The sequence below is a fragment of the Frankliniella occidentalis genome, unplaced genomic scaffold, assembly GCF_000697945.3.
Source record: "Frankliniella occidentalis isolate FOCC.00 unplaced genomic scaffold, Focc_3.1 Scaffold29, whole genome shotgun sequence".
In the NCBI taxonomy this organism is placed as follows: Eukaryota; Metazoa; Arthropoda; class Insecta; order Thysanoptera; family Thripidae; genus Frankliniella; species Frankliniella occidentalis.
In genome coordinates, this window is record NW_026267159.1 from 1,822,744 (window position 1) to 1,830,864 (window position 8,121).

Here is an 8,121-nt window from a genome sequence, read left to right on the forward strand (position 1 = left end):
CCCGGCGCAGTAGACAGAGACAGACAGAGTCGAGGTCGAGACCGCCGGGCCGAGCCGAACTCCCCACCCCGCTTCGGCCACTTCGGGTGGCTCCTATACAGCTCCCGTGTGCTCCTCCGTTGTTTTTCTTTCGTTTTTCATACAGGGCTAGGGTAGCCTCTCTCGCGGCGCTCGCGGCCCGAAAATTAATTTGGAATGGGAAGGGGGAAGGGGAGTGGGGGTGGAGGGAGGGGAGGTTTTTTGACGGATGGAGGTTAGCGGTGTTTTGTTGTGTTGTGTTTTTGTCCGGCCGTGCTTTACTTGTGGGCGGCAACAGGCAACCAAAACAAGGTAAGTGAATGTTTTGAATAGTATTTGTCTATCTTGATTGATCACATGTGTTGTCAATTGCGTTATTAAGCAGGTATTTGATTTTGGCTGAAGTTGCTCTTGACAACGTTTCAATGCATAATATACCCATCCTCATGCGTGTGGAAGGGTTAGGTAACTTGTTCGAGCAGTGTTTGGATTTAATATATTGGTTTCACAGTAATGTGTTGACATTGTGGTATATAATTTAATTTTTAAATCACCATAGGCTATAACTTGAATTTTTAAGAAAATTTGTAATTTTTGTTTGTACTAAACGAGTGTAGGATGGTTCGCTTCACATAGGTTGGGACTAATTGTGATCTGTTGTTTCTAATTGCAGGCAAATATGTCCCAGAATGGAAATTCTCAGATATTTGGCGATGAGGAAACTGAGGTGATGTCGCAAAATTTTGATGTTGTATACACTGGCCAGAGCTGTTCTGAGCTCGATGATAGCAACCTTTTCTCTAAAGATAAAGTTGAAGCAGAAGAGCGTGAGGGAACACAGGCTACCTCTCAAATTGAAGATATAATATTATTAAGAGGGCAGCCCAGTTCTGTAACAGGTGGCATTAAGGTCTCCTCTCAGGATGAGGAGAATGAGAATACAGAACCAATGTCTCAAGGTAGCCAAGTGGTTTACACTGGTCAGACATGTTCTCCACATGATGATGGAAATTCTCCTGAGGTGAAGAAATTTGTTGCAAGATTAGTGGAAGAAGAACCTACTGTAGAAGAGTCATTTGACCCTGATGCAACTTATGTGGATGAAAGCCTTCTTCTTCCCAAACACATTCAAAAGACTGGTCAGCTTGCATCTAATACTGGAGAGAACTCTAAAGAAGATAAACTTGTAGATTTAGAGCAAACAGATACTGGTAGCAGCTTGTCACAGGAGTTCACGCCGCCTCAACTTCAGCCAGAAACAAACCTTAGCAGCAATAGTTGCCTAGATACTACTCAAGTATTAACACAAGAAATGAATCAATCTCCAACCACCATTTCAGATGCAGTGTAAGTGTTTTCTGTTAAATGTCAATCAATCAGTGATATGTCTACTACTAATGTTTAAACTTTCAGTGGAGGTCAAAGGGTATTCCCATCCCAAAGCAGTTCAGAACTATTAGAAACCAAAGCGTCTGATCTATGCCAGGGATTAAGTCAAGAGGATCGATCAAGTCTTGCTACTTACAGCTCAAGCAGTTCCAGGTATGAGCCATTAGTTGTTGGTAGTGTGCTTTTTTATATGTATGGTTTTTAACATGAAGAAATTGGTATTATTGTTTTATTAATTTTTCCTTTAAAAAAAATTGCAGCCAAATAGTTTCAAGTAGCTCAAGTAGTAAACGACCAAGTGAGTGTTCATTATTTGCCATTTCTTTTAGAGTTGTTAGTTCCTCTTTTGCCTACATCGATTTTGTTGCTCTCTCTCTCCTTTCAATTAAGCTGATTCAGATGACACTGATGAAATGGTTGGCTCTCAAGATATGTTTGCTAGTCAAGGCAGTTCCCAAAAAAGTGTTTTGACCACATCACAATTCATGCCAACCCTCCAACTGTCTGGAGAAATTCAGTCTTCCCAAGGATATGAGGGGTTTGTGCCAGATCGGTAGGTATAGGATTGTTTTCATTGACTTTTTGTTATATTCTACAAGTGGAAAGTTAATTTTCAATGCTTTGTTTTAGTCTACCCTTTACCTCTCCTACTTGCCAAACAACATCAACACCTTTGAGTAAAGTTACCAAATCACATTCAAACAATCTGAGTGGGGATGTTATTGCTCTCTCTGATGAAGAAGATGTCCAGAAAGTCAATGAAAAGAGGAAACACTCAGATTCAAGTGATGACAGTAGATCGGTTGATAATAAGTTTAAAAGACCATGTGTTGACAACAGGCAGAGTGTTGTATTTCTTCAAGAATTTAACTCACCACAGAGACAACCGTCATCAGGATCACCGGTAATCTATTTCATAATTTTCATTGCTGATTACTGTTTTGTAGAAATGGGGTTGAAAGCCCTGAGAGTGTATATTATTACTAATACTGTCAACCATAATTCTCAACCTCAGGATCTTTCTCATGGTTCACAATGCTTTAATTTGTACCTATCTCAAGTAGAAACAGATGAAACAGGAAGTCAGAATACTATTAGTCCAAGTCCACCTTCAAACTCTGTAAAATCACAGACAGAGTCTCAGGTCACTGTCTCCCCAAATATGAATTACTCCAAAACATCAAGTCACAATACTAGCGTTGTGCAAATAGATGATATGGATGATGAAATTCAGGTTTGTTGCTGAATACTGTACTTTCTTCTAGCTTATGAATGTTAAGTCATTGACATTGTTGCAAGCAAAAGAAGAAAAACTATTTTTCTCTTACATTACAGTTGGTATCGCCAGTGACAAAGTCAAACTCGCTTGGGGAAATTCAAATCATGGATTTCAGTGAGACTAAGCAGGGTATGAGTACCTCTGGAGATATTCAAGTTTTAACACCTGTTCAGAAGAAAAGTCTACCTGATTTAAAACTGTCTCTTGTGGAAGATTCAGAAAGTTCAAAATTTATTAAAAATGGAAACACTAATAGTCTATCCTCTAATTCGAATGTAAGTAGGCACTGACAGTTAGTTGGTGGACTTTGATACTACAATTTTCAAAGTATTAACATGTATTTATTTTTTATTTATTTTTATTTCTAATATCTGTTTACAGCTTGTTAATGTAGCTTCCCCCATAGAATCACCAAGTAAGGGTTTGGAACTTAAGGAACATAAGCCCTCAAATGAGGACAACGAACAAAACATCCAGGAGTTTAGCAACAAAATGATCATGACTTTCACTTGTACCTACAGTGTATCATGCCACACTACCATTGACATGAACAAGAAAAAAACTGTGTCAAACTCAATTTCCTCTGTAAGTTTTTCTCTATAATTCAATTCCTTTTAAACCTCACTTACCACCAAAAGTGTAACCTTATGTATTTTTTTAGTTTGAGGTATTAGAAAGTAAAACAATTGAAAAGAGGGACTCATCTCCTAGTGCTGTTGAGGAGTCATCCCCTGGAAGAGGTGGTTCCCCTGGAAGTGTTGCCAGTGGGCCAGGTCCTTTTCGCTTGCAGCCTTCTCATGCAACTCGTTTCTCAATGATGTCAACAACGTCAAGTAGTTCTGCAGGCAGTTATCAGTACCATCAAGGTGTGCAACAACTGAAATGCTTTTACATTTGAATTACATAATCTGTCTTTTCGGGCCAAGTTTATTGCTTCATTTCTCAAAATTTGTACAGCATCTGCTCGTCGAGGACGTGCAGCAGTTCCCCAGTGGAGAGGTGGTGAATCTTCTACAAAAGGACCTGTCCCGTGGCAAGAACTACTTCAGCAGTACCAAGACGAGCTTGCCCGTTCAGGTGCACCTCTTCTTGAAAAGTGGGGATCTTCTCCTATTGTCAACTCAAGTTCAGATGAAGGCAAGACAGTCCATGAAGAAAAAGGACTTGAGACTGTTCCTGAGGTACTAATTGTTGCTGTTTACTTCTGTGTTTGTTTTATCTTTGTGGTTAATTACCTAACGGTAACTATAATTAATTAATGGTCTATAGGATGATGGGGAGGAGGTACTAGGTGTTCCTGCTAGTAATTCCATAAAAATACTTCAGAACCCCAAGCGAGCCCTTAGAAATGTTTCAAGCTCTACCACAGTTCAAAGGGATCCTGAGAATGTATGTTCTGTATAAACAATACAGTAACAATTCCTGGTTTAACTGAATTACTAAATGAGAAGTTCCTTTTGTCCATTAGGAAAGTTTAGTGAAAACTGAATGTGAAACACCCACTTCAAAGCGGAAAAGAGGCAGACCTCCAAAGGCTGCCACACCATCTCGCACTCCTAGTGGCTCCACTAAAAAAAGGACTGCTACTCCTAATAAAAAAAAAGGAAGTGAAGAAACTTCCAGCATCCCCGAAGAATCATCTATGAGTTCTGGGTCCTATCATTTTGCTACTGGTACTGTGCTTTGCCACCGTTGTGGTAACTCTGTTAAACATATTTATTTTCTTTTTTATCACTTGTCATTGAAATAATTACATTTTAAATCCTTTTCAGGCACTCCAGTTTTTGCTCTATGGAATGCTAAAGACAAAGCAGGAAGAAGATGTTATTATCCAGGGCACATTGAAAGTGCAACCCGAGCAAACCAGTGGACTATTGCATTCCTAGATGGACTCAAAAATGTTTCGAGCAAGAATGACATTTTGATCATTAATACTTTTGAAATAGGACAGTCTCTTCTTGTGAAAAACAAATCTGGTGAATATTGTGAAGGCAAAGTATCAGAGGTGACGCCGTAAGTATGCACATTTCCTACAAGAACAATAAGAGCTAAGATACATACTAATACATTTACATATAAGACTGTAAGAACTGTGCAACAATCTACTGTTTTCCGCAGACTTAAAGGAGGGGAAGACCTCTTCACCATTGAGCTTTTGAGTTCGTCAGATAGTCTAGGCAATATGACTGTCCCCATTTCAGAATTAGCCTTGACTGAAGATCAGGCTAAATTGTGGATGCATGAAAGACCAGCCTCATCACAATCCTCTTCATCACCTACAAAACGATTGTCTGCTTCAAAAATGAGCAGCAGTGAGCAAGGTATGCATTATTAATATGGTTTCTGATGCTAGCAAGTGAAATAAAACTGGTACTTGAATAACCTTCTCTTCTTTAGAAATTCTGAAGAACTTGGATTTATTACACGATCTGCCGGGCAGGCGAGTTCGCACTCCAAAAGGGAGTCAGGCCACAGTAAGCAGCCCTGCGAGAGCTGGGCCTTCCAACACATCACGCAGATTGATTGCTGATAGGTACAAAGTCCTATTGCTTTCTATCTAATGTTTTTGCTTTATCCGTTGAATACTGCAACATCTAATCTGTGTTTTTACTATCTTCATTTGAAAGTGGTGGCTCTTCTACTGCGGATGAAGAGCCTTTAGCCACCCTTCTTGCCAAGGAGAAAGTTGGACCTTATTCTCAAGTGGTGGGTGTGGAACTTGAACAAAGAGGCTTTGCAAGTGCTGATCCTCTTGCTAGAAAGGGCAAAGGAATTAAGAATAGTTCGTCAAAAAAGCCTCTTCCGGACATTGGTAGGTGTCATTCACTCAGATTAATATCAGTTTCCATTCTCAGCTGTTTTTAATGTGTAATTAATTACCATTTTAATCCCCTCAGATAATGATGAAATTGTTCAACAATTGGGACCTATTCCTCCAGATGGCAGCAAAATATTTTCAGGATTTACTTTTATTTTAACAAAAACTGACATGAAGCCCAAAGACAGAAGAGAGCCTGTCACTGACTCTGAAGTGACTGCTACTGATGGTGAAGATCAACAAGGAAGTAAGGCTGGTGCCTGTCAATTCACAGATCTAGTTTTATGAGCATGGCGCATAACGTATTAAGTTCTGGTACTATATCTTTTTTCTAGGTGATGTTAGTTTGCAGTATCCATCAGACTCTGAATGTTACAAGTTTACTCGATGTCCAATGGTGAAGGATCGATTAGCACGTCAGATAACGCAAGGGGGTGGAAAAGTTTTAAAACTTTGGACAGATATTTTGACGAAGGACATAAACAGTACCTTTGTTGTGTCAGACCGTCCTTGCCTGACACCTATTTACTTGCATTGCCTTGCAAGAGGTGTCAAAAGTATTAATCATGATTACATTATTGATTGCTGTAAGCAGGTATGATATAAACAAAACTTGTAAAATTTCAAGCACTAGGTATATTATGTTATGCAGTGCTTTGGGCAAGGTATATGTTTTTATAATCTGTCCTTCTTTTCAGAACACAAAATTTTCCTCCAACTTTAAAAATAACTTTTTACCTGTTGGTTATTCCCATAGTAAGCAAGACTTTGTTTTATGGCGGGACCATAAATCCAAATCACCTTTGAGTAGGGAGAACATCCTCGTGGTAGGGGAAGAAGACAAAACCTTTAAGGCGTTCTGGGAAGAACTTCTTAGGCTCACAGGAGCTAAAATTTCTTCTTCCAAAACTTGTAGAGGTAAGGTTTTTTTGCTGATCCCATTATCAAAATATTAATGTTTGTGAAACATCAAATTGCCTATGTCTCAACTACATATTCTTTTTGTTGTAGGAATGACCACAGTTACTAAAATTATTTCCGACAACCCTTGTTCAGAAACAATCTTAGCTCGTGCAGAGGAGCTCAATATACCAGTTTTGTCACCTGTGTGGATAACGCAGAGCCTAATTGAAAACCAAAGCCTTTCGGTTGCAAAATTACCTTCTTTTTCACATGATTATGTTGAATCAGAATGATGCACTTAAATAGATCTCTACTCTTTCTTGGTCATGATTTTTTTTTCCGTTTTTTTGTTTTTTTTTTGAAGAAGGAAATGGAATGGAATCAATCTTACTATTTTTTCATCAGTGATAGGTTTTAGGGGTCGCATTGACAGTATTTTGGTCAGATTTTAGTGTCCATTACAATGCCACTGCCTTTTTCGTTTTTTTTTAATGTACTGATTCTGTTTTTTAATTTAAAGACCACTTTTACTTTTAATATGATGGTAGTTAGTTTACAATTAGCTTCTATCCATTCTCTATTTTACCAGATGGATTCGCCCTGTTCACATCTGTAGTTACCACAGCAACCGCGGTTGCATAGCTTCTCTGACCAAGCAAGCATGCAACCCGGCTGGATGCGTGCGTTGAGTCTACTTATGGAAGTGGACGGGACGAATTAGCCACCTGTTTGAGAAGTAGACACAACTTGTGGCTTCTCAAAGTGATATGTTGACATACTTTAGTCTTCTCTTTTTAATTGAGGAACTGTATTTTTTAACTTACAATCCATATTTTTATTAGTAGGGAGTGTATTTAGGCGCTTCTTTTGTATTGGCACAGTTCAGTGCATATGGCTTGAGCCATACATTTAAAAGTATGCTTAATTATAAGTACATGTTTTGTGGTCAGACTATATGAACTGAACTGTGCTCTTTCATGTTAAACATAAGTGTTATACATTAAATTTATGTAGCATGCTTGCAACCAATGTATGAAATTGTTAAAACTCTAAAATAAACATGTTTTATTTGACATGATTTAAGAAGCTTTTTTTAATAATTTATTCTGATAAAATGAAAATCAATAGTCCCAGCAACTAACAGCAATAAGCTATTGGCCAGCACATATCATTTGTGTGTTTCTTCACCTGTCGGAGTAAGTCATTGACCACATCTATACTGTTTTGCAGTTTGGCCTCTAGTGATAGTATTCTTGTCTGGGCATGAGCTTGGGAATCTAGGACATTGACTAACTGCTCCATCTGGAAACAACATTTCGATATGTATGATAGAGAGATGGAGCTACAAAGATAATGTTTTTTTTTTTGCTTTTTTTAATCTTTACCTGCGTCTTGGTAGCACTGTTGACTAGAGCTGCTAGATCTACCACTTGCTCCCTGGCTGTCAGCAAACACCTGGACATCCGGAGCACCATACAATATCTGTCAATTCAAACAACACGCAATTAAGACCACAGATGGAAAAAGGGTTTATGCTGTCCGCCTGGGGGGCGAAGCATGGATAAACCTCTCCCCACAAGACTGTTTGACAGTCAAAGTTAGAACAACCGGTTTTAAATTAATGTTGCCGTAGGGGCGGCCTAACAGCTCCAAACAGCTTCTTTGGGTAAATCGACAACGTGGTGCTCGCGGAGAGGGGAAGGCCGAGGGGGAG

At 39.0% G+C, this 8,121-nt stretch overlaps 2 protein-coding genes across 4 annotated transcripts in view; one reads left to right on the forward strand and one right to left on the reverse strand.

The window, feature by feature from the left end:
• The first annotated feature begins 216 nt into the window (after positions 1–216).
• On the forward strand, positions 217–7,485 carry LOC113213821 (uncharacterized). Of its 2 annotated transcripts, none has more exons than XM_026433014.2 (21): positions 217–330; positions 692–1,365; positions 1,432–1,560; positions 1,668–1,705; positions 1,798–1,960; positions 2,038–2,311; positions 2,423–2,641; positions 2,743–2,961; positions 3,068–3,271; positions 3,348–3,552; positions 3,644–3,867; positions 3,956–4,075; positions 4,155–4,359; positions 4,459–4,699; positions 4,805–5,007; positions 5,084–5,219; positions 5,314–5,498; positions 5,584–5,751; positions 5,840–6,099; positions 6,203–6,422; positions 6,516–7,485. In XM_026433014.2, exons 2-21 carry the CDS (start codon positions 698–700, stop codon positions 6,698–6,700), a joined length of 4,266 nt encoding a protein of 1,421 aa, XP_026288799.1. In that variant the 5' UTR covers positions 217–330; positions 692–697; the 3' UTR covers positions 6,701–7,485. The 2 variants fall into 2 exon arrangements, with proteins under 2 accessions (XP_026288799.1, XP_026288806.1); XM_026433021.2 differs by having other exon boundaries at positions 1,807–1,960.
• A 48-nt stretch (positions 7,486–7,533) lies between these two features.
• LOC113214032 (uncharacterized) overlaps positions 7,534–8,121 on the reverse strand; it is a 48,452-nt gene continuing 47,864 nt past the window's right edge. For both annotated transcript variants that reach the window (XM_052265678.1, XM_026433280.2), the window contains 2 exons: positions 7,793–7,889; positions 7,534–7,709 (listed from right to left, as the gene is read on the reverse strand). In XM_052265678.1, the coding sequence (XP_052121638.1) occupies positions 7,545–7,709; positions 7,793–7,889 (262 nt within the window). In that variant the 3' untranslated portion in view covers positions 7,534–7,544. The remainder of the gene's footprint in view (positions 7,710–7,792; positions 7,890–8,121) is intronic.

What these genes read in the sequence shown, in the direction of transcription:
- LOC113213821 (XM_026433014.2), top strand. Translation starts at nt 698, where the DNA reads ATGTCCCAGAATGGAAATTCTCAGATATTTGGCGATGAGGAAACTGAG. An exon ending in GACTTGAGACTGTTCCTGAG is followed by an intron (nt 3,868 to 3,955) that starts GTACTAATTGTT and finishes AATGGTCTATAG; the next exon opens with GATGATGGGGAGGAGGTACT. An exon ending in AAAGTATCAGAGGTGACGCC is followed by an intron (nt 4,700 to 4,804) that starts GTAAGTATGCAC and finishes TGTTTTCCGCAG; the next exon opens with ACTTAAAGGAGGGGAAGACC.